General features: G+C 46.4%; 1 protein-coding gene across 1 annotated transcript in view; it reads right to left on the reverse strand.

Moving 5' to 3' along the window:
* The window catches only part of LOC119447155 (WD repeat-containing protein 5), a 35794-nt gene extending 12625 nt beyond the window's left edge, over positions 1 to 23169 (reverse strand). The window contains exons 1-7 of the mRNA XM_037711480.2: positions 23166 to 23169; positions 20113 to 20168; positions 17686 to 17781; positions 14387 to 14483; positions 7595 to 7668; positions 5179 to 5268; positions 4799 to 4888 (exon numbers count right to left, since the gene is read on the reverse strand). Of these exons, the coding sequence (XP_037567408.1) occupies positions 4799 to 4888; positions 5179 to 5268; positions 7595 to 7668; positions 14387 to 14483; positions 17686 to 17781; positions 20113 to 20168; positions 23166 to 23169 (507 nt within the window). The remainder of the gene's footprint in view (positions 1 to 4798; positions 4889 to 5178; positions 5269 to 7594; positions 7669 to 14386; positions 14484 to 17685; positions 17782 to 20112; positions 20169 to 23165) is intronic.
* Positions 23170 to 25687: the final 2518 nt, after the last annotated feature.

The raw sequence follows: 25687 nt of genomic DNA on the forward strand, positions 1-25687 counted from the left end.
CGTTTCTTACAAGCCCTGTTCGCTGTGACAGTACAACGCATTGAAATCTAATCGTTGCATGGGAACTAACTTGTACAACTACCGACATCTGGTCTTTATAGAAACCGACAGATATGGGATTGTTGTAAATGGGTTCTCCTGTGTGCAGCTACTGTGAGGCTATGGACCTCAGTGGCACTCTGGTGGGATTTAAAAAGTTAGGCAAAGACATGGGAGCACAACACATGCTACTCAAAAGAACCCTGAACGGATAGACCCACCAAACATGGCATTCTTTTTTTTAGCAAAACAAATGCAGTTAAACCTCGATATGATGAAGTCTGTCAAATCAGCAATTTGCTTCATTATATCAGAATTTTGCTTCATTGTAATTCATCTTTTATGCAAATAAGTACAGTAGCCGATAGATTTTTCTTACATGGAAGGGGCCACAAAATTTTCTGAATTACTGTACTGGGCAATCGGAAAAAGCTCATTTTAAATGAGAAAAATAATTTCGTTGAATTTGAGAGTAGGCGACGAAAGATTCAGTTTCATGCTGTGTAGACGATATCTTTACATAGGCAGTACAAAGTGATGCCAGCCATGCTTTCGCATCCAAGCCACCCCCACAGCTGACAGTGTCGCCCGCAGTGGGACGACGCTACCAAGAAAAGCAGTGACAGCGCTTCGTCTGCCTCTTGCTTCAGCGCGTCTCCGAAACTCGAGATTACGCAATCTCCAGCACTAAGCACACAAGAAGACAGTGCACGATGCTATGCCACCTCAGCTAGCCCAGTCTTTGCACACACGGCAGATTACTTCTAAAACGAGACGCGCAGGCTGCACATGTGCTCAGTCACACTGACAGCCACGGCCGCACTCAAAAAGGAGACGCACCTCATTTGTTTACAACGGCTTACTGACAAGATGCCGTCCACCAGGAATGTTCTGGGAACTTAAGAAGCCATTTTTACTGCTGAAACTTTAAAACAGCAAAAGAATGAAATTTGCAATGCAACAAAGTTTTTCGCTGCAAGTACGACTTGGTTATATCGAGGTTTGACTGTATGAACTTTCATGCCGCACTGCTTGGAACTTTGACTTCCGAAAATCGTTTCAGCTGATGGACTTCTGGCCCCTGTTCTGAAGGACCTGAGGTGGCCGCTGGCGCATGGAAATGCACTCACACACTGTCCGCAACCAACCGAGAAGCCTCACACGAGAAACAGTATCATTCATGAGAGCAAAAATTGAACGTATGTGCGGTTATTATATAGATTGACTAGCCATTACTTAATCAGTGCATTCCATTAACACTGACGAACTAGGTGGAACACATTGATTTCAGTGCCGTTCACGTGCCCAAACATTCTGGGACTGCGTGAACACTGGCTAGCTGTGACCGTCTTCAAAAGGAGATACCACTGCATAAATGGAAGAGATACCAGAAGGTATACCACCAGAGAAAAGTCAACCCAAAAGGCACCCCAAATTGTGGGGCGTCTACAACCTGCTGTGACAAGATGCAGATAGCATGCATGAGTGCATGCTGTTGACAGAAAAAAAGCTTCACGGGACACAAAGCTTTCAAACGTTTGCTGCCCCTCATATCGCACTGTCTCGTAAGGCAGAACGGGCTTTACAATATGATGCCAGAAGTAATGAAAATTGAAGGTGACCGCTGCCCACATGGCTGAGCAAGGTGGAAGTCCTAAAGCGCCCGCATTGCCTCTTTTGTTGTCTGCTGGCCAGAGAACTACTAGAGAGGGTTTCACAGCAGTGCCGATCACCGCGGGTTCGAGCTTAGCGAGCCAGCAGTCGCTAAGCTCAGTCGCTCAGGCCACAAATGGGCTAGAGAGCGCTGTGCAAGCAAGAGAACACAGTATTACCCTGAGTTGGCCTTTTGTCTCCGACGGCACCCAACACTGCACAAATGCCCCAGGGTTCGAGGGAACCAAAGGGTTGCCGCACCAAGGGTAAAAATACAGACACTGTGTGGCCCCCCTATGCTGCTTGCTCTCAATGGGCCCACTTGCTTTGGCAATCTCCTTCAGTTCGACCACGCGTGAGCACTAGGCACCGCTCTTCGGCTTAGCGTCCAGAAAGGATCAACACAAGTCCGAGAAAAAACGGTGCCAGCGGACGTACCCAGTGCTGTCCCCAGCTCGTTCCACAGACAGCCGACAACTGTCGAGAGCAAAGGGGAGAGGCGCATCCCTCAATCCCCACAAGCTGCCAAACCAAAATCGTAGGTTCTGGCAGCCTGCAAGTAGCCAGAACCGAGAAAGGTGCGGCAGAAGTACGCAATGGGCAAAGCAACCCACAAAAAATGAATGCGTGCTCTGGCAGCCCACAGGAAGTGGAAAATTCAAGAGGCCCAGGGCCGATTTGTGTAGTTTCTATTTCTGCAGGCCACCATTACTGCAAGCAATGGCAATAGGGCTGTCGCGGATTTGTAATCACAGCCGTCCAGGAACATCTGGTGCTGATGATGGCGCACCTAATTTTAATCACAAATGTGCGCAATATTTTGGTTTACAAATTTGTTATTCAGACGTGCTACTACAACAGAGAAACAATATTTCGTTATTTTGAAATATTTGGTGTTTTGGAGTTTGTAGTAATGAAATATTTCAGATTAAAACAATAGACTAGGGATTGTCAAGGAAAACATAGGCGTGGAAAACTACACTATTTTAATGAAACACTAACACAATTCATTACAAACAACCCGCAGAGGTTTTGGAACCATTTCTGCGCACTGCCAACCCCAGCTCCAGTGATATCATTAGAAGAAAAAACAGCAAAGGCAAATCAGTTTAACGATTACTTCCACTCCTTGTTTATATCCGATAACAGCGCGCTCTGGACGCTCAGCTATTCTGCGCATCCACCTATCGAACCCCTAAATACAACGAACGCCGGTATTTTTAATCTTCTACTCAACCTTGACCACAAAAAAGCAAACAGCCCCGATAATATTCCGAGCGAGTTTTTGAAACAATATGCGGAATTGTGTAGCCATTACCTTGGGATTATATGCAGAAAATCTCTTGCGACTGCGCAGTTACCTGACGACTGGAAAATAGCCAAAGTGGTACCAATTCACAAATCAGGCGACGATACACCTTCTAATTACAGACCAATTTCCCTCATTAATACATGTTGCAAAATCATGGAACACATCGTATTGAAAAACTTTACCTCCTTTCTAGAAAACATTCTTACACCTCACCAACATGGTTTCTGAAGTGGCTTGTCAACCATCACCCAATTAGCCGAGGTAATACACGATCTCACGCTAACTATTAACAATTGTGGCCAAACAGATATTATTCTCTTGAATTTCACCAAAGCATTTGACTGTGTATCCCACACCAAGCTAATTTCAAAACTAAGGACCATTATTAGGGAGGGACCAATTAGAGCATGGATCAAAAGCTTTTTATCCCAACGATTGCAATACACCCTGTTTACGACCAAACACCATCCAATACAGTCACCGTCACCTCAGGTGTCCCCCAGGGATCAGTCTTAGGACCTCTGTTATTCCTCATTTTGATTAACGACACCACTTGCAACGTAGAATGTAATATTAAACTTTTTGGAGATGACTGCGTCATATACAAAGAAATTAACAGCCCGGAAGACCAGGATATTCTGAATAGCTAACTAAAAAAAATTGCTGAATGGTGTAGCACGTGGCAAATGCCCATAAACAAAAAAAAAAAAACAAAAAAAAACAGTCTGCATGACAATTACAGCAAAAAAGAATCCCTCTAACTTTACATACGTTCTTGACGGGGCAGTATTCTTACTAAAGTCAAACAGCACAAATATTTAGGTGTCACTCTAACATCAAACCTTCACTGGGATTCACACATCGATATCGTCACTTCTACTGCCCTGTGGAAGCTATTTTATCTTCGACGTCTCTTGCGATACACACTGTGGCATACCAAGTTGCTAGCCTACACTACGTTTGTGTGCCCAATTCTAGAATATGTCAATGTTGTTTGGTTTCCGCACAAAATGTCTAACATAAATAAACTAGAAAGGGTCCAAAGAAAAGCCATCAGATTCATCTATAACAAATACACCCGTAACGACTCGCCCACTAACTCGTTAGTTCGAGCAGACCTTCCAACACTATTTGCCAGAGCAAAACTAGCGCACTTGAGATTCCTACACCAGATACTCCATAATCGGCTGAAAATAGACTCTTCCAAGTATTTGTCATTTTCCAAATTTCACCCCTCATGCCACAAACACTCGTGCACACTAACAGAGTACTCGTTCCATAATGACCACATTTCAATACTCGCTTTTTCCGCTTGCAGTGAAAGCACGGAATAAACTGGACCCAACTATAACTAACACAGGATAACCTACTGGATAAAGCGTAAACCAATCATATTGGCAAACCTTGAACACGTTTAGTGCTGTCATTTCTGTTATCAACTCAATAAACTGATTAAGCTGTTTTGTGAATTCTAAGGGAACTGCATGTTAACTGCAAACATATGGCGCCCTTCTGTTGTACAGTTTCCCTTCTGCTTTGTTTTCTTGGCCACTGTCATTGCTATTCTACTTGTTCTACTGCTGAAATTGTATGAACGCGCACCTGCTATGGTCTCGTTTGAGACTGGCAGTATTGAAAAAAAAAAAAAAAAAATTCTAAAATTTTCATTAATGTGAAAAATTGGCAAATATGAGGTTCGTAAAAATAAGATTTCACTGTGATTACAGCATAAACAAAAAGGCAGCTTTGCTGATACCATCAAGACAAAGACTGAATCGGTGAAACAGTGCTAACCGAGCCCGAGACGATGAGGTTAGACTGTGGGTTGAAGTTGCAACAGAAGACATAGTTGCTGTGGCCCTTGAGAGTCTTGAGGCATTTCCCCTGCATCATCAAGAGAGCACTGTCAGATTCACTGCATCGGCAATGTTGACATGTTCAAACATACGCAGTCTTACATATGAGCACTGCTACGGGTCACAAATACTTGGCTTTGAACCTCAAAATCATGCCTCCAATTGCAGGTCAACGATCGAAACTAGCCACATGGCACAGGTCCCCATGGATACGAGGAATGATGGTTGTGACCACTTGGAGGAGCAAGTTATTCTGCTACGCCTTCCAACTGGCCAAGCTGGCATGTCATGCACACTTTTCTCATCCGGTGCACTTACGCTGCTCACTTCCCAGATCTTGAGAGTCTTGTCATCCGAGGCACTGACCAACAGTCGGCTGTCCGTGGACCAGGCAACATCCGAGATGCCCTGCACATGCACCATAATGCTGAGAGGCAAACCACGGCATCACATACGCCATGCATCAACACACGTGCCAAATTGCTTCAACATTTCAGTCATGCCCACTTTTGGAAGAAAAACTTGGCTCGTCTTTTAGCCTGTACACACACACTTATACATTGAATAAAAAGCAGCCCACACAACCAATTTGGAACATACTTCTATTCAGCTCCAGTGCTGTCACAGCTGCCAACTAGCAGCAGAAATTGACCCAAGAAATTTAGCAGAAATCAGTAGATGGACCGACTACTACTTTGAAGCTCTGTAAAATAATGTTCACGAGTTAACATGTTCTTTAATCAATTCTATCCAATGTCTATTCTCACAAACCCCTAGCCAGGCCATAGAAGATAAAACTGAAAGCATGTACCGCACATCTTGCCCAAAGTGCTGACCATCGTGCCCGAAGCATGAGGTGCAAGTACACAATTTAATATGCCAGTACCGGTGTTGCATTTTTGCCAGCTCACACCCAACACTATGAAAGGGCCATCAATCACAGTAATTCCTACCAAAATCTATGCCATTGACCATTCACAAATACTAATCATTGTGAACAAGTCGAGCCTTATTTTGCTGAAAGCAGGCCAAAAATTGAAGCATTCTGACAATCACAAGAGCTTTGGGTTTTGAAAAAGTACATCTACTGATAAATCGGTGGCTGTGGACTCAGTTGGACACACTCCATGTGGTTGAATAAAGTGCCACTTGACGTCCCTACCTCTGCTGCTGTCTTCAATGAACACAAAAACCCGGTCAATTTCCATCTGCCAGCGACACCAAATTCATAAGCTTTGTTAAGAGCATTCCAGTAGAATAAGTGCCTGCCCAGCCACATACATGTTCAGCATTGGCCGAAGAAGGGGCCCAGTGTCACGAATTAGCGACACTGACAAGTACAACAGCACACTGAAGTTTTTGCAATATAGTTTTTGCAATATAGGGACGAAAGCCCAATAATCCACAATGTTCGAAATGTTTTTTTTGTTCAAGTATAAATAAAATGGGTATCAGGGGGCTTGTTTACAACAATTCGTCAATCTGTTTTCTTGTTAATGTGATAATGAGAGGCTTTAGTTTCATCCCACCCATGCGAGACTCCATCAATGATTAGCATGTGATACGAGAGCTTAACTTGAGTGTCATTGGGCCTTTCCACGTCTGCCATAATTGCTTTCTAATATGTCGAACTTGTTTTGAAAAATCCTCAGGCGCAGGGATGTCTTTCAGTACAGGTACACCTCCTCGATAATTCAGAAATGTAATCACAGATCACACTTTATTTTTAGCCTTCTGGCCCAATCTGAATTCTTTTTGATACCATTTACTGATAAGCGCTTTCATAGTCTTGATGCATGGCTAATTTAGACTCCATATCCCATTGTTTCCAAGATCTGCTAGTAAAGAAAGTAGCAGGGCTGTCTCAATTTCTGCAGCTGCATAGTTGACATTCAATACTGTTTGTTTGGGAGATAGCAGCTTGCTGTGGTTCGCTAGAAAGCCGTGCAGCATCTCCGTAGGATTGGCTTCTCAAGCCCAAACGCACTTGATACTACACGGAGGTCGGGCGTTGCAGGATGACTTTTGCAGCAGGATCATGGAAGGCTGCACATGCCCAGCGCCCCGATTAAACATTATCTGGCTTGCACAATACTACCTTTTACATTCTCATGTTGGCTTTCTTCTCTGGCACATTTCTGAGTCACTGCAAATTTGATATCCCAGCCACGATTATATTACGTGTACCGTCATAAAAAATACATCGAGGATGGCAAAGGACATATGCAGGCTGCTGGGAAGAGAATTGCGGAACCTGGCCATGCTGTTACAGTGCGCACTGCTACAATTAACCGCACTGACTGGCTTCCAATGGCCAGACCAATGGGATCCTCTGCCATGCTCCCAGTACCTGGCGTCTCGTGCAACGGTAAGCACACTTGGCCTGCATTCTGCTTGGCCGAGGACAGTGCACAAAAAGCACAATCCAAGGTCCAGCTGCAAGTGCAGAACACCGCAATGTTGTCGCAATGGCACTCGATAAAAAAATACAACGCTTGCCCGTAATCCTACATTTGCACGTGTTTCCACTAAGAGTGATTCTTAAGAAAGCGCAGCCTGCACTAACCATATATAATGCACATGATGACCAAGACAATGGTCGAGTGAGCTCAGGGGACTGATTGGGAACCTCGTAGCCAGTGCAGTGGGCAAGCCGACAGTTTCAAAAAGCAAGAACAGACCATTGTTATAGATACGCAGCACTCGCTGATTGCAAGGCACAACCAGAACTCACCAGTTTGTGCCCCGAGATGGTCTTCTCAAACTTGCCATCATAGGCACCCCAAATCTTGATCAGTTTGTCAGCCGCTGCGGAACACAAGTGGCTCAGTAAAAACGCATAATGCATCACTGGCAGAAAGTGCAAGACACAACTGACATTTTTTTGCACACAAATGACAAAGGAACTATTTACAGAAATGCAAGATGTACACACTGCTCATTTTTACAGCGCAATTAATTCCGGCAAATTTTACAAATTAAAGCGGAACTGAACAGCGCATGAGTGCAACTGCCATGCCCTTAGTTGACGCCCATGAGAGACGCTCGCTTCATGCTCGCCCGACGATAAGGCGCAAGCAGTCACGTCACTTCGCGGATGGTCATCTACTAAGGGCGTGAGTTTCGCATTTCTGTGGGAAATTGGCCGGAATTAATGCATTTCGCTGCAAAAATGAGCAGCATCTACATCTTGCATTTCTGGGAACAGTTATAAGCTCATCGGATGGCGCACTTCGAGTCTTCCATTGTGATCAATTGCATGGTTCTTTTGGCTAAAAAGTTAATTAGTGTAATTACGTAACTACTTGTCTTATTACTATATCGTGTCATTTTCAAATGTATGACTCCATTATAAGCAATGAAGAAGAAATTATTTAATTATCTCTGCTCTAGTTCTACAAAATTTTGAATGCACTTCGTGAGAGCGGTGTGTGTGTGTGTGTGTGTGTGTGTGTGTGTGTGTGTGTGTGTGTGTGTGTGTGTGTGTGTGTGTGTATATATTATGGCGTCTCTGTTGGCACGACGTTTATTCGGCCCGAGTACTCGGCAGCGAACCAGCAAAAGCACACACCCGATGATGATGATCACACAACTGAAGATGAGGATCGCGCAACGTAGGATGATGATGATAATATACAGATGAAGAAGACGTGCGTAATAAACGCCCACACTAATTTCCCCCCCACGTGGAAGCGGCCATCCTGGCCGCAAGTCAAGGCGACGAAGACCGCCGCGTGAACGGTTTCATGCGGGAGACATGAACGACCTCGGTGCTGCGACAACGGCGGTCACGCGATAACAGGAGTCACGCGATAATTGACGGGTGATGTCTGCTCCAGGACGATGTAGGGCCCGATGAAACGCGGCTGGAACTTGTCGCACAAACCAGGCGTGCGAAGGGGCGTCAATAGAAGTATTTCGTCACCAGGTCGGAAGGACACAACGCGATGGAGGGTGTCATAAATGATCTTCCGGTCGTGTTGCCTGGCCGCCGTGTTGACGCGAGCACGCTGGCGACACTGGGCGAGTCGTGAAAGGAATTCTTCGCTAGACGATGCAGATGGATTGACAGGAGCATCGAAGAAAGAAACGTCTAGAAGGGAAGTAGGCGACCGTCCGTAAACTAAGTAAAATGGCGAGTAGCTGGTGGTACGCTGAACGGCCGTGTTGTAGGCAAAAGTGACGAAAGGTAGAATTTTGTCCCAATTCTTGTGATCAGGCTGAATATATACGGCGATCATGTCGGCAAGCGTGCGATGAAATCGCTCTGTCAAGCCGTTAGTCTGTGGATGGTAACTCGACGCTGTTTTGTGGGTGGTACCAGAGGCGCGCAGGACTTCGTTTAAAAGTTGCGAGAGAAAGACCTTTCCACGGTCGCTGAGCAGTACTCGAGGAGCACCATGGCGCAGAATTATAGCTTGAAGGACGAAGTCGGCAACCTCCGAAGCTGAGCCAGTGATCACTGATGTTGTCTCAGCGTAGCGCGTCAGGTGGTCGATGGCGGTCACTATCCACCGATATCCAGCTGCAGTAACAGGAAGGGGCCCGTAAAGGTCGATACCAACAACCTCAAATGGTGCGTCAGGACACGGAATAGGCAGTAATTCGCCGGCAGGAGCAGAGGTTGGGAGTTTGCGACGCTGACACGGAGAACAGGAACCGACGTATCTCGCCACACTAGTAGAAAGGCCAGGCCAATAGTAACGGCTTCGAATGCGATCGTAGGTTTTGTGGAAACCGAGATGGCCAGCAGTCATGTCATCGTGGAATGCTCTGAGGACATGGGCTCGAAGAGAGCGTGGTAGAACGGGCACCCAGCGTTGACCGTCAAGGTGGTAAATGCGCCGATACAGCACGTGATTGTTCAGCTTGAATTGTGCGAGTTGGCGTCGAAGCCGCGCGTTAGGTGGGCGAGAAGCGCCAGAGAGGTGGTCTATCATACGCCGACAATATGGGTCAGCCCTTTGGCGAAATGCAAATGTTTGATCGTCGTCCGGAGAAAGGCGGTCTATGGTGGCTAGGGAGGAAACCGGCGCAGAAGTGACATCCGAAGAGCTGCTTTGCGACGCAGTTGCCGAGGTGTCAAGTATATATATATATATATATATATAGATCAAAAAAATAGAAGCACGTAGGAAAACCATAACAAGACTTTACTGACGTTTCGGCCGGGGTCCGGCCTTCATCAAGAGTGCGTGTACAAGCATACAGAGCTCAATTTATACCTTTTTGCCGTAAGGGTTAAAAGAGACAAGAAAAAATACAAAGTGAAAAAAAAAATTACAAAGTAAAAAGAATACAACGAACGTGTAAATGGAAAACTGCACGTGCACAGAGTGGAATTATTAAAAAAAGTGAATACAACAAGGCTGTGAAAACAAGCTCCTAAATCGTGAGTAGCCCATGACCACAGGTGTGCACAGATTTCGTGTCGTCATGGATGTCAACACGTGCAATGACTCATATCAAAATCATCAAAACGATGGGCATGTACAGTGGTGCTATACAGGGGCACAAAGTTGGGCGTGCATGGAGTGGGATTATTGAAAACGTATTAACAAAGAGCATGCGGACATCACTGACAGGATTAAGTGGCGTCGTGAGTGTCGACACATCTGATGGCACATGTCAAGGTACATCAAGAGCGACAGGCATGTACAGTGGTGTCATAAAGGGGTACAAAGTTGGGCGTGCATGGAGTGGCATTGTGAAAAACATATTAACAAAAGGAATGCGAGCGGTCGCTGCTGCCAGGTTAGTATTTGACCACAAAGACGGTCATACACCCTCACCTGGCTTAAAGGACTCCTGCACTGTGACCGCCACTAACCCATCCAGGGGTTAGTGGCGGTCACAGTGCAGGAGTCCTTTAAGCCAGGTGAGGGTGTATGACCGTCTTTGTGGTCAAATACTAACCTGGGAGCGTATTCCTATTTCAGCCCCCGTACAGCGCTCAACCGCTGGCGCCACGCTGCGCCGCTCGTGCGTACCGCGTTTCTAGGTGGTTGCTTTCGCCGAGAGCGCTCGAACGCAATCATATGGTTCGCATGCTTGCTGACCTTGCAAGTGTGGCTGTATGGCTGAGTGGTTACGGCGCTCGCTTCGGGATAATGCGTACGCGGGTTTGATTCCCGCCCTGGCTCTATTTTTTTTTATTTATTCTATCACGCTTTTCCTTTTGTTTTCCTGTCTGTTTGCCAGCGCGGTCGTTTGAACCACGGCGCCACGGCGGAAGCCGTGGTGCCGGGCGCCGACGCGAAGCGGCGGTCGTTGGGGTGTTGCGGAGCGCAGCGTAGCAACACCCCAAATAAAAAAATACTGCTCCAGTCAGGTAGACTGCTCCCTCCCTGATAGTGAGATTATATTTGGATCATCAAAACAGTGATGCGTTTATTTAGGAATACCACCGATCCCCTAACAGCAGGCTAGTCAGCCCCAACCCAGCGTGTTCTCCGTAAACGCCTCCTCCGTTCCAACGGCGGCGGCTAGAAACATGGTACGCGCGAGCGGCGCAGCGCGGCGCCAGCGGTCAAGCGCTGTACGGGGGCTGAAATAGAAATACGCAACCTGGCAGCAGCGGTCTGGAGGGTTAGTGGAGGTCACAGTGCAGGAGTCCTTTAAGCCAGGTGAGGGTGTATGAACATCTTTGTGGTCAAATACTAACCTGGCAGCAGCGGTCTGGAGGGTTAGTGGAGGTCACAGTGCAGGAGTCCTTTAAGCCAGGTGAGGGTGTATGACCGTCTTTGTGGTCAAATACTAACCTGGCAGCAGCGGTCTGGAGGGTTAGTGGAGGTCACAGTGCAGGAGTCCTTTAAGCCAGGTGAGGGTGTATGACCGTCTTTGTGGTCAAATACTAACCTGGCAGCAGCGGTCTGGAGGGTTAGTGGAGGTCACAGTGCAGGAGTCCTTTAAGCCAGGTGAGGGTGTATGAACGTCTTTGTGGTCAAATACTAACCTGGCAGCAGCGACCGCTCGCATCCCTTTTGTTAATATGTTTTTCACAATGCCACTGTATGTACACGCAGCTTTGTACCCCTTTATGGCACCACTGTACATGCCTGTCGCTTTTGATGTACCTTGACATGAGCCATCAGATGTGTCGACACTCACGACGCCACTAAATCCCGTCAGTGATGCCCGCATGCTCTTTGTTAATACATTTTCAAATCCCACTCCATGCACGCCCAACTTTGTACCCCTGTATAGCACCACTGTACATGCCCGTCGTTTTGATGATTTTGACATGAGTCATTGCACGTGTTGACATCCACGATGACACGAAATCTGTGCACACCTGTGGTCATGGGCTACTCACGATTTAGGAGCTTGTTTTCAAAGCCTTGTTGTATTCACTTTTTTTAATAATTCCACTCTGTGCACGCGCAGTTTTCCATTTACATGTTCGTTGTATTCTTTTTTACTTTGTATTTTTTTTTTCACTTTGTATTTTTTTCTTGTCTCTTTTCACCCTTACGGCAAAAAGGTATTAATTGAGCTCTGTATGCTTGTACACGCCCTCTTGATGAAGGCCGGACCCCGGCCGAAACGTCAGTAAAGTCTAGTTATGTTTTTCCTACGTGCTTCTATTTTTTGAACTACTTCTGTGCCGGCTCCGGTTACTCTTCACTTCACTGATATATATATATAAGATCGGCGTTCCTGGCCAAGGACTAGATCGATACAAACCTTAACGCTATTACTCATAACCATCTTGTATTTGTGCATTTATGTGCATAACGAAAAATAAAAACTGACAACTTACTTTTGTGCATAAAAGTTATCCAAATGCAACTCACGTTTCAATCTATGTGAAAGGTTCACTAAAGGCAAATATTACGTAAACGAGGACTTAAAATACCATTACATCAACCTCGCAGCCAAGAAAGGACTTGGTTTAAGAGAAATCGCATCTGAAGGGTCCGCATACCTTTAGCACAATTCATGTCGCCTCCTACCCCCGAGTGGTGGAGGGGTGACGTTGCATACGCCATCACCGTCCTTCACTACCGTTGGTGAATGAAACGGCGCTTAACAAGACGGCGCTACGTTTTTTTTTGCACAAAATGCAAGCGCGCGGCCATGAAGAAACAGTCAAGACAGAGCGTTGGATTCGCCACTGCAGCTGCTCTTGGTCAAGTGGCATGGACAGTTCGGGCATCCTGTGACATTGCATTGGACATGGCATTCTCTGCCACTTGCAGTTTGTGCGAGCTTTGCAAGCCCGCAAAACCAGCGGGGCTCTACATGATAACGAAACTACTGAAATGCGAAAGCGCCAGCGGCGTGGAGTCGAACAAAAACGAAAGCTTTCGACCACCCATGTCTTCCCAAGGGTAATGTCAGTGAGTTCTTTTTGCTAAGAATCAAATAGAATAGTTAAGTAGCATTTTCTTCCTTTTTATAACCCACTGCAATTCTCTCTTAATTATCCATGGTTGAGTACTAGTGACAGAATTATAATGAGAAGTGCTTACGTCATCGGGCTAGTACTTAAATGAAGATCTTAGGGAAGTCCCTAATTGTGTCCTGCATTTACCTCAATTTCTTGATTACTAAAGCTCTGTTGGCAATAATATTGATGCCTATCACTTGACTTAATATTTGCCTTTAGAGTCCCTTGATGCTTTAGTCAAGCAGTTCATTAAATGTAATTCTGTCTCACATGGATGCAGCAATGTCACGAGGGAAGAATGATGACATGGCACAAACAACACTTGATATGTAAATGGGAGATCCGCCATGAACGGGTAGTGCAAAAAATATATCCAACCCACTTGTGAAGCAGTAAAAAAAATGTCATGCAATACGTGGATATCATTTTTTTTTTATTTTTAAAGATTGCCTGCGGCAGATAGCATACTCTTACCTTTGAGCTGGATTATTCGAAGAGGTGGACAGCACGAGAAATTGAAACACATATGCAACTAATTAACAAAAAGTCACTAATTAACTTCTCAATCAATTACTTTATGGCACATATTGCAATTTACTAATTGTAGCCGAGGAGTTTGCAAGAAGTATTGACTTGAAATAAATCTCCAGGATGGCACCAGTCTCGAGATATGCGTCCCAGTTCATGCTTTTGTGCTTCAATGCATAAAAGCGTTTTGTTAAAGAAATAAGTGGAACAACACTGCATTTTTATGGCAGGTTTGATGGCGCATATCTCCAAACTGGCGTCACTCTGGAAATTCAACCTAAGTGAATATGCCTTGCAAACTCACCGAATGCAATTCGTAAATTGCAATATGTGCCGTAAGGTAATTAAGAAGTTAATTAGTGAACTTTCTTAATTAGTTGAATATGTGTTTCAATTTCCCATGCAAGTAATGTCTGCCTCTCAAGGACTATAATTATGTTAGGTAACTGCAACAGGCGATTTTTAAAAATATCAGAAAACTTAGGAATGATCACCCCATATTCTGCACAGTGTTTTGTGGCATAGAGATTATCTGCCTGTCATTGAAACATGGCAAAAAAGATGCCAATACCATTGACATAATAGTGTCATTCCTTAGAAACTCACAAGAACTGGCAAGCCACTCTCCATTGGGGCTGAACTTGACCGAAGAGACAGCTTTGGTGTGGCCAGCAAGAGTAAACTTCAGGGAGTAATTGGGTTTCTGCAAAACCACCAGAATGCACACCAGGAGTCTGAACTTGTCTCACTCTCATCACAAATGTCACTTTGCAGAAGTTTCACATCCTCGTGCATTGCCCAATTCTAAAAAAAGATCTCGTAATTCTAGCCCATTCAGCTCTAGTGATATCTTTCACAGTGTAAAGTAATGCTCTCATTATATGCAATCGCTTCAGCATTTCTGATGAGAGGAATCCGTGCAACAACTCGCAACTGTTGTTACTAAATAGCGGGAAGGTCCCAGATAACTTTAACCAAGGTTTAAAAATATGCTGAAGCACTGCAGGAGGACACAACCAAATGCATGCCCCTAGCTATTGTACGGAGCAACTTATACTATTTTTTTCTATTCTGTTTAACTGCGCAATTAGTTAATATTAATTAACTTGGCATGTATTAACTTTAAAGGAGTACTGACCCAAAAATTTTCAATCGTGTTTTTTCTGTTAGTAACCCAGTAATCACGGCACGAAACCTCATTTGCTTCAGAGCACGACAGGTAATTATTTAAAGTTTTGTTTGTAGCGACCAGTCCAGGTTTCAGTTTCAGGGAGCAACGAGAGGGTACATTAACTGCACAAAACGTGAGCACTGACGCCGGCGCGTGAGTTTCGTGTTGCTAGTTTGTCTGCAACGCCTGCACATGCCATCATCACCGTCCAGCAGCGATAATGTCCTGCAGGTTGGAGTTGCCGCCATAGTGGCCAACCACTTTCGATCCGATCCACTACAAAGGAGCGGCTCGGAAATGGAGGCCACCAGCAGTCATCAATATGCGTACGCACTGCTGCAAGTAGTACAATCCTGTTGTTGAGGACGCTTTGTGAAGGAAGCATATTCCGGAGCAGGACACAAGGCGGGGCACAGCACCAGGCTTCGGGGTACGTAGTCTTTGTGGAAGATCGGACTGCGCTAAGCTCGGCGGCTTTTGTTTATAGCAGGCACGCTTGAAATGAAAGTGAGCAAATCTGGCTGCTCTTCAGCGGAGTCCAGTGGCGCGCACAAACTCAGTCCACTTCTGCCGCTTATCGACGGTAGCAAACGAGCAAGTCGGGCAAGCTGGCGATCGCTGGGAAATGGCCTAGCTCCCTGGCCGTCAGATCCAGGGCCGACGGCCCTTGCGATCCGTCCGGAGCTCATAATGAAGCGCCTATGGACCCGTTTCGCGGCGATCCCGTGGGCGCTGCCATGTTTGATCACGTGGTGACGCGTTTAATTGCTTGCCTCAACTGCATCCGTGTTTACAATGGATGTGTATGACGCCGGTGCAGCTTAGCAAACCTCTGTTTCGAGAGATATCATAGACGGTGACTGAGTGAACGACACGAAGCTTTGGTCACAGTTTCAGAGAACATGTGAAAGTGATTAAGCTATGTCCAAACGGCGCGAGCACCGTATATGGTGCTTGCTCTAAAAGCAGAGCCAAATCTGTATTCGAAGCTATCCAAACTTTCAGCTCCTGAATTGAATCACGGTTATTGGGGTTTTGGCCTTCATTCTTTATTTGGCAAACATTTTGAAGCAGTGGCTTGTCACGTTTCTGACTCAGTAAGGTTCCTCGATGCGGTCACTATCTGATCATTTTCGGCCTAATCGCTCGTGGGTTTGCTCAGTTCCGTTAGATTTGTTCTTGCTACACACAAGGCTTGAAACGTAGCTGTTTTGTACATTGTAATGCCTTGTAGCAAAGACGTATAATCACTAGTAACTCGTTTACTCTTGTGGACCATCACGAAACATTCAGCTTCGACCATTCGTGAGCTATCGGTGTAGTACCGTCACTTATTGTACGTATATAGTGCGCATATATTCGAGTGTGAGCCCATTCACTTATTCTTGACACGTTAGCAGCCCCACTACCAGCTCTACGGCAGCTCCGCTACCATGCATACATATACCTTGAGTTCGTGACACCATGCGACGCCGCGTGCTGTCGGAACCTGTTGAGTGTCTGTCGAGTGCGGCTGTTGGTGCAAATGGTCGTACGACGGATTGCGCGCAATATCGCAATATGCCTCTCGCGCTTATCACGGGAAAAATTATGCATCACTATACCCAAGCCTGAATGTGTTGGGCACAAGTCAACGACACAGTATACACGCAGCATGGTGCTGTACTTGCACTTCGTGCGTGGTCAGTGCAGCACAGTAAAGCAGATAGTGCAGGAAATCATCTGACAGACACAACAAAAACTGTTGCACCGACACAGAGAGCGTCCCACTATGAGCAGCAACCGAGAAGGAGAGCACACGCAAGGTGCACAGCTGGTGCAGCTTGCGTGTGCGCTGCGCAGCTTCCTCATCAGAAGTTTGCCCTGAAAATAAGATACTTTTAAGCTTGTTAATTAATCTTGACTAATTATGCAAATAAGCCAAATGCAAAAAACAGTATGAGCTGCTCCCTACAATAGCGAAAACATGCATCTGTCTTCCTAGGGTGCTTTTAAACCTTGACTAAAGTTAGCTGGGACAGCCTGTCCTTGTCACACATGCTCACATACAATATACTACACATACGCCAAAGATGGGTGCTCAAAAAATCATACTCTGAGGCATGCAGTGCGATGGACAACTCACTTATACAACAGTCTCTGTTTTGCTTGATAAAATAGGCTTCCAGCGCAAGTCTTGAAGAGGTGTCGCCGTTCTTGCCAACAATCTCCGAGAATCGAGCCTGACAGTAACGTGGGCCCTTGCCTTGCTTACATGCTCCCATAAGCGCTCGTTCAGGCAATGTTTCGTTTGGCCAATATGTGCCTCATACTGCAAGCCATGGGGATGGCACACCTCTGGAACACTTGATGAAGGGCTTCTCATGCCAATCAGGTCTGCTTTCACAGCGAATTCGAGGGCACAGCTTAGAAAGCTTGTCAGGGGCAGAAAGGCAGACCAGGACGGTTTGCAACCTTTCTAATGTCGTGTGACACCCTCAACTTTGGGCCTTCGTGCTCCATGCTTTACTTTTTGCAGTAGTGTCTCTGCTACAGCATTCACGACCAACAAAGGCAAGCCAGCTGCCAGTGAGCGGCCTACTTGGCTAGTGAAGCTAAACTGCATTTGATGAGAGCGAATTTTAAGCAATGCCATAGCTACTGCTCATTTCACCATGGAACTTTGCATGCACCACGGCTTAACACGTCTTGTGTCGCTCAGCTTTGAACAAGTCTCATAAAGCAGTCTCCTCACCAGTTTGGCAGCCGCTGAGGGGTCCCCAGGTTTGGAACCCCCCAGACCAGATGAGCCGGACTGTGCCGTTTCTGTGAGTAGGCTGCCACTCCTGTCCTGCACAACAAAAAATGGGCACCTTGGTCAGTGAACCACTTTCCCACTTCACTTGTTGGGTGAAGTAACTCGGAGACAAACCACAGGCTCGATTTCTCTGTCAATTACAAAAAAGGTTCAATCTAGTAGCAAGTGAACGACCACATCTTTCGCAGCTATTGTGGTCAACTGTCTTGGGACCCTGGCAGCCATGCCAGGACTACACCCAAAAGGGCAGCTTTAAAGCCCGCCAAATGTTATTTCTTCTTCTTTCTAGGGTTTTACGTGCCAAAACCAGTTCTGATTATGAGGCATGCCGTAGTGGAGGGCTCCGGATTAATTTTGACCACATGGGGTTCTTTAACGTGCACTTTCAAACCCTGTACAACACCCAAGGCATTCCTTGGACTCCACTGAAATGAAGCTTAGTGCCAGCATAGCAGTGATACACAAGTGTACTCAAGAGTTAGGGCCCATTCACACTTGCGACTAGGCGAGGTCGCTCGACCAAGTTCGTCGCAAAGCGACCAGTCGCAAGTAGTCGCAAATGGTCGCTTTTCTCGAAATGCGACCGTTTCGGGCCAGTCGCTCAATGCTCGATTTTTCAGTCACTCGACCGCAGTCGCAGAACAGCTGAACCAATCAGATGCGTAGGAACAGGACGTCCATATACGCTGAGGCTTATTTTACGCGGCGATGACACTGCAAGCAGACGTGAACAGCATATCGCGAGACATTTCACTTTAGCGACTCGTCGGTCGCATTTGCAAGTGTGAACATCGTTCGTCTTGAGTCGTTTTCTGATCGCCAGTCGCAATCGGTCGCGCGACCTCGCCTAGTCGCAAGTGTGAATGGGCCCTCACTGTGGTCCCCCCCCCCATCAGCACGCCTATATTCCCAGCCATGATGATGTAAGGATTCTTTTCTACTAATTATTTTCATGTCATCCATCAAACGGCTGATCCTGGTGACAGCCAATCCCGAAGAGAAGACACAAAAATGAAAAGAGTTCCTACAAAATATGGCCCAAATGTTTAGAAACTTGCGCTCACAAATTCAACAGCATTTTCAATATGTTCACCAAGCTGTCATCTTAGCTCTAGTGCATGCTAAATGTGTCCAGACACACCCTGCTAAATAAGTGTCAAACCACAAGTGCTGCACACAACTTTCTGGTCTGGGTTGGTTGGAGAAGCTACACCAATCAGCTGCAACACTTTTGCATGCAGTGTGCTAAAATATCACCTGTGTTGTACTTGGCAAGAAAATCAAGTAATCACGGACAGTATTCATCGCACTGCAAGAGGCTGTGACCCCTCTGTCAGCTTTGCCGTGTCTTGTGGCCCTGGTTCATCTGAGAAGTCAATTATTTTATTGTGCCTTGCATGCTTTTAAGTCATGGCCACTTCTGATGGAAAATATATTTTGTTTGTATGAATAGTAAACTGGAAGAGTTGATGCTGAATCATTATCGAAAGACAGATGCACTGTCAGCACTTTGTCCGGTGTGGGTGCTACCCTTCAAACACGATATGGTCAAACACTGACCAATCAGGTAATGACTCAGCATATACGTGTCGTACTGCTGCTGCCCCAAGTTTTGCCTTGGTTGCAATTTTGTTGTGGCCTGCAATAAAAAAATAGGTTCACATAGAAACATTAGGCGAGTTTCATACACTTTTTGGCCATAGCAGCACAGAATGTGGACAAGCCTTACTTTCCGCGCGACTTTTTTAAAGTGAAGCTTGCCGCAGGTTGTAACCGCTCTAATAAAAAAAAAAAAAATACACTATGCAACAGCGACTTCAAAAGTCGTAACTGTAGTAAGTTTAATGGGCCGGCCAAACGGCGTCTGTTAATGCGACGGCTGCCTCAATTCGAGCCATACGACTATGGTTACCCATATGGTTTATAACCTCAACAGGGGCAGACTTGAAGTGGGGGTTTCAACAAATATGGGATGCACTACAGTTTTGCTTACTACACTTCCCCACAGTTGTGACAGCAGTGCGTTTCGATGCATATTCTGAGTCCCTATTTCTCGAAAGTGGTGCAAGGCAGCGAGTTTCTAGCAAAACGTTATGCTTTGAGCACTTGAATTTTGCAACAAGAATTAATGGCCAGTAAATATTACATCTCGAATGTACTGTAATCGCTGTGCTTGGTACAGTGCGAAGTACGTTTGCACACCCGCAAATGAAAACGATCACCTTGACGAGGCTCAAAAGACACGAAAACGCGCGCCCACAACACTGCGCTTTGCCAAAGCGTGCGCACTGTGAAGCCACGGCGGCGACTCATGTTATTCGCAGAGGTGCCGCCGCTCGCTCGTTTTCCGGTTGATAGACTCACCGAGTGGCGAGTCCCGAGTGACGAATGCGTTGCAGGTGCCCGGATAGCTAGCAGGTCTGTCGGCGATCACATCGCAGTCCTGCTCCAACCGCGGGGTGTTTGCGTCGTTCCCTGCGCTCGTGGCAAAAGCGCCCGCAAAGAGCCTTGCTAGTCCGCCGCGAAGAGACCGTTTAGCAAAACGGACTACACACACACTCACGACGTGCTCGCCTCGCGGTCTCGCGCGACTGGTGCGCCAAGCATCCGGGCAGTTCGTTTCACGATACCCAAAGTGGCGCTCCGATCGAATCCTCCCCACAGATTGCTCGCAACGGCCAAGCGCGGATCATAAGTGTGTTCATAGAGTAACATATACAAGGATCCGTATCTTACTCTATGGTGTGTTTTTAGAGTCTCGTTGAGAAACTGCCAGTATTTCTTTCTCCCTAAGATCCAATTATTTACCTAAAAGTAATTGTCCAACTTTTTCATTGTTGTACCAACTGTCAAGATGTCAATTAGGCGGTTGTAGAGAATCGTAAAACACGTCAAAATAAGGTATTTCCAGCGAAGTACATCTTGCGTAGAAAGCCCGCGAAATACAAAAGAAAAAAGAATGAAAAAAAATTGGAGGACGCTTAAGCTTCGCCTTTAAAGAGGGTAACGCGATTGCATTCAAAGATCCCTGACCTTCTCACGCTTCCCGGCAGCTGTGTAACCGTTTACCGGGAAACGCTGGCGGCGAACGCTATAGGCTCCGTACAGTCGAGTTTGCGGCTGCTCTGGCGCCATCTGGCGCAGCGACGCAACAGTGTTGGGAAGTGGGCGCCGCAGCTCGGCCGGCTCGATGAGTATTCTTTCCCGCGCGCTACATTTCGTCTCGGCCGCGGTTGAAGCCGTTTTGCTTTGTTCACCAGCCTCCTTATTTTTTTTTTATACGTCTTGCGACAGTGCAATGGCATGCGCTTCATCGGCAAGCGTCGGAGGTGAAAAAAAAAAAAAAAAAAGGGCAAGTGGAACCGGCGATACTGCTGCGTAAAGGGCTGTCACAACCACGAAGGCCAGCCCGGGATAAAGTTGTACAGGTTTCCTGGCAAGTCTTATGAGATCGAACGGCGAAAGAAATGGATCACAGCTTAGATGAGAGTAAAGTAAGTCAGCTTTTTTTGATATTTGTGAGAAGTTTTTGTTCTGTAAAGCGTGCTACACATGCGCGTTTCATAGCTCGTTGTGCGAAGCGAGCGGCCATGGCCAGCTGCTGAACATTTAAAAGAACTTTGTCACGACTTTGCTGATTTGACGACTGCTTGCCGTTGTCTTAGCATTCGGTATGATCAGCATAGCACTGGCATGTGCGATGAGCAATATTTTATGCCAAGGAAGCCTATTTTGTGCTGGCGAGCACGAATTCGACGATCCTCGTTTCGGCCGCTGGCGCTTGAGAGGCGCGGTTTCACATGGTGCGATTTTTCTTGTGATATACATTTGCGGTGTATCATTGTAAAAGCAAAGCGCGTATGCAAGGAAAGGAATTCGCAAGCGAAATCGTATCTTGTGAAAGGGGCCTAATGAGCCTCGATCATTGTACATGATGAAAAACGAACATTCGCGTCATGTAAATTAAGATCGCCTAGTTAATAAATCTCGTTTATCAGCGCAGCAGGTGGCTCCGACTGGGTCCCAAACGAGTCAACGAGGATAGCATGGTCACTGCCACACGATCCAACAATCCGAATCATTTAGCTCACTCGACATGACTGTGCTGACGACAGCCTACGAGTGAGCGTGTAGCTGCACGCGCTCCAGATCAATCTGTATGACAATCTAAAGTAACAGTGTGACAGGGGCATCAAATGATAGGCCGCGGCGTACAACGCGCCGGAGCGAAATGAGGCATGCATTGCCAACAGTGAGGCGTCGATTAAAAATCGGTCAACTACAACGTTTTCAGGGTGCCAGTTTAGTGACTTCAATTTTAGTATAACAGTAAGCTTTACTCATGTGACGGATGACGTCGTATACTTGCTTTCCCTGTTGCGAACGGCACTTCGCGTGAACGTCCACGCCGTACTCTTCTTTCACACAAGCAACATGCGAAGCAGCGTAGAGCTTGTCTCCGCTGGTTAACGCTGCACCGTGAAAGTAATCGTCTATTCCTTTAATAGGCCTGAACCCCGCAAAAACTATTTGTGCCATCACAGAGGGCCACGCTTGTACTTTCACGTACACACACGCACAAAAAAAGAAGACGGATCGCGGATATACGTGCGGCTTTCCGAGGCGTGTATACGTAGTTCCGAAATCTCGCTGTCTTCCGCCCTTCCCAGTTTCGCGCCGCCCGCCACATGCGACGCTGAGCATCGCGCCACCGCTGTTGCGCAGCAGCGCCGCCTGTTGACTGTACGGAGCCTATACGTAGTTCCGAAATCTCGCTGTCTTCCGCCCTTCCCAGTTTCGCGCCGCCCGCCACATGCGACGCTGAGCATCGCGCCACCGCTGTTTCGCAGCAGCGCCGCCTGTTGACTGTACGGAGCCTATGGCGAGCTTTCTGGTAGAAACGCGGCCTCTTGCGTGGGCCGATCCCAAAGGATGAGCACAGCCGCGCCAAAAACATTGCATCATTTTCAGGCTTCTGTTATTTTTCTCACTTTTATTATTTCAGTATCCGCAATGCCGGCGCGCCTAGGGACAAACGCATACAAAACGAGCGGAGAAACTTCTCCGTAGTACCTATTGACCCTTTTCGCGGAACAGTTTGTTCTAGATACAGTGCCTAGAATTCTAGACACTGTACTATAGAGGAACGCGATGGCGCTTTCGACGGCACGCCATACGTTGCCTCTGCGAATGCGCACGAATACGAAACGATTACTGCTAATTCTGCCCTGCTACTGTGCGATCAGCTGTCGGAAATGCAACGGGGTGCTCGCTAATGCACTGTGCCCAATTCATGCCGCAAAATGTGTAACGATAAAGGGAAGACGTGTGCGGTAGTTCGCTGCATAGGCGGAAAGTTTTCATTTCTCGGGGGGGGGGGGGGGGGGCTGTGGCCTGACCTGCTTTCCGAGCCCTACCCATGTATGCATATATATATATATATATATATATATATATATATATATATATTACCTAAATAAATATTACACTAAAAACTTCGTGTTACCTCGAAAGATTGTTCACTGAAGTGACGAGCTTATGTGAGGTTTTGCAAGACGTTAGAGTAGGATCGAGATGATTCAGTTTAAGGCCTTAGTCCCCTCGCACCACCAAGAGAGTGGCATCTCTCGGATGAGCCATGCGACAAGCGCATTTGAAGCTAAACATTTCGACAGAGTTACCTGTCTGGTTGGGACAATTGATTAAGGCTTGAAGTGTTCGGAGGTGACGCATTAAGGCTTCTTCGGAGGTGGCGGTGTGCCGCTTTTAAAAGGTCCATCGTAAGAAAGGAGCTCCGCTCTCTCCCCCTTCCTCCTTTCTTACGATGGACCTTTTAAAAGGGACACACCGCCACCTCCGAAGAGTACCCCCTGAAGAAGGAGCCGAATTTGCTCCGAAATGTCGGCTAATAAATTTCCTTATTTGGTTGGAGTCAGACAAGCAGATTCAGTTAAACGCGCGAAGGAGTTATATTTGTTATGTGCGCATTACGTCGCACAAATACACATTAATGAAAAAAAGCCATGTAACGCCTTGTAAATGTTTTAATACAAAAGATACAATCAAGAAATCTTTTCCTGACGAAAGGTCAGTTATTGAGAAGATAAGACATAACATCTATAAAAATTAAATGATATATAACAATTTCTGAGCACAACTTATGACGAACTATATTAGCATAAATATAATGTGATTCCATAACGCAATAGTTGCATTACTTGTCAAAGCATGCCTTATGCCACTGGTTTCGTTTATTTTCCGGAGGCAGAATAAAGGATTATAGAGTAAAAATCATCAGGTGCCCAAATAAATAAATATATTAACAAATAAATAAATAAGACAGCGATATCTCAAAAGCGCGAAAGGACGCGATACCAAACATAGGAACAGCGTGGGTTGTGTTAGTGAGTGGCAAATGCAGCATATGACGAATAAAAATTAATAAGGAAAATGAACAGCATGGACTGGGGAGTTTTACAAATAGCGCAACCACGCGTCTTTTCTTACCCAAATGGCTTCACTCTGCTTGGATGTTATTAAAGGGAAACTGAGACATCCACCCAAATGTAGCACTTGCTACAATGGAAACCCAACCGGGTTCCTCGAAACGCTGTTATGTACCCCGTTTTCGTTCTTTTGCATAACTTTCTCTAAGCCAGCTGGTTTGTTTTGATTTGTAAGTTGGTGCATTTTTCTCTCCTATTAAAGACATCAGTTCGTTGTCTGATGCGATGATTTCACCATCATTGAAAAGGTGTTCTTTCGGGCGCTTGATCTGGAAATGAAGTCGTCGGCAATCTTATTAAAATTGATTTTGCGGGAGAGTTCTTTGTGGGCGTGCAAAATTGCCTGATTGTTCAAACAGGCTTGTTCATTTGTTGACCTCAAGTACATTTTCAGTCGCCGAAGGCAAGAAAAGGACCTCTCGGATGTGGTCGACGAGACCGGTATGGCCAACGCAATTTTTTTTTTTTTTTTTTAGCTTGGCCATTTCCGGCAAAAGGCTTCGCAGGTGTTCGCCCTTGCCCCCCCCGTAAACATGCGCACGACGTCCTCGAATGTGTGCAATGATGCCGACCTTTGCTTGCTTAAAATGTCAATCAGCCTATTTCTGTGCAAAATCAGGCATCCTGGTTCAAGGTCGTCACCGCATACGCTATCACCGTAGAACTTTCCTATGACAAGCTGCTCAATGTGGGACTTATGCTGCCACATATCAGGTGGATACCTGTTGTTTAACGAAGACAGCACTGTGTCAAGTACTTCATAGTACCTCTGGCCGTACATGTCACTCGCTGATGGAAACACGTGAGCTGAGGAACCTTCTTGATAGCGGCGTGGAGTCTTCTTTTGCCTAGCAGCTAGAACACACGGGTCCTCAACTCCTACTTTTCCTGCCTCTGCCATACATGCGCGTGCCACGCGCTTTATTTTGGAGTTGATCTGCGCCGAGTTCAAGCTTGGGCCATCCGAGATAGCTGGTTCCTTCGTGTGCGCTGTCTCCCCGTGCGCCTAGTGTTATGTTTCCGCTGGTGCTTATACGGTGGAAAACACGCTTCCTTTTCAGCGCCAGACGGGTTCTGGCGAAGTACCGATAAGCGAGGTGCCCACTGTAGGTTTTGTCGTTGGTGCTCATGCTGCGTTTGTAGCCGGTGCACATTGTAACGTCCGCAGCCGCGGTAGAAGTGAGCTCGACGCCTGTTTTCTATTTCTCCTTTTATTGCGACAGCAATTGTATCGACACTCCAGGCAAATTTTCACTGTAGTCGTCGCCGTGATATTCCGTATCAAGCCCAAAAATCATATGAGTGAGCGACCCATTCACTACAGGTGCGAGAAAAAGCTCTAACGCTGAGCCGTAACACTTGGTGGACATTATCTTCCCACGCGCTCAATATTCGGGTTAGTTGGAGGTCACGTGATCAAATGCGCGCATGGG

This window comes from Dermacentor silvarum, chromosome 1 (genome assembly GCF_013339745.2).
Source record: "Dermacentor silvarum isolate Dsil-2018 chromosome 1, BIME_Dsil_1.4, whole genome shotgun sequence".
In the NCBI taxonomy this organism is placed as follows: Eukaryota; Metazoa; Arthropoda; class Arachnida; order Ixodida; family Ixodidae; genus Dermacentor; species Dermacentor silvarum.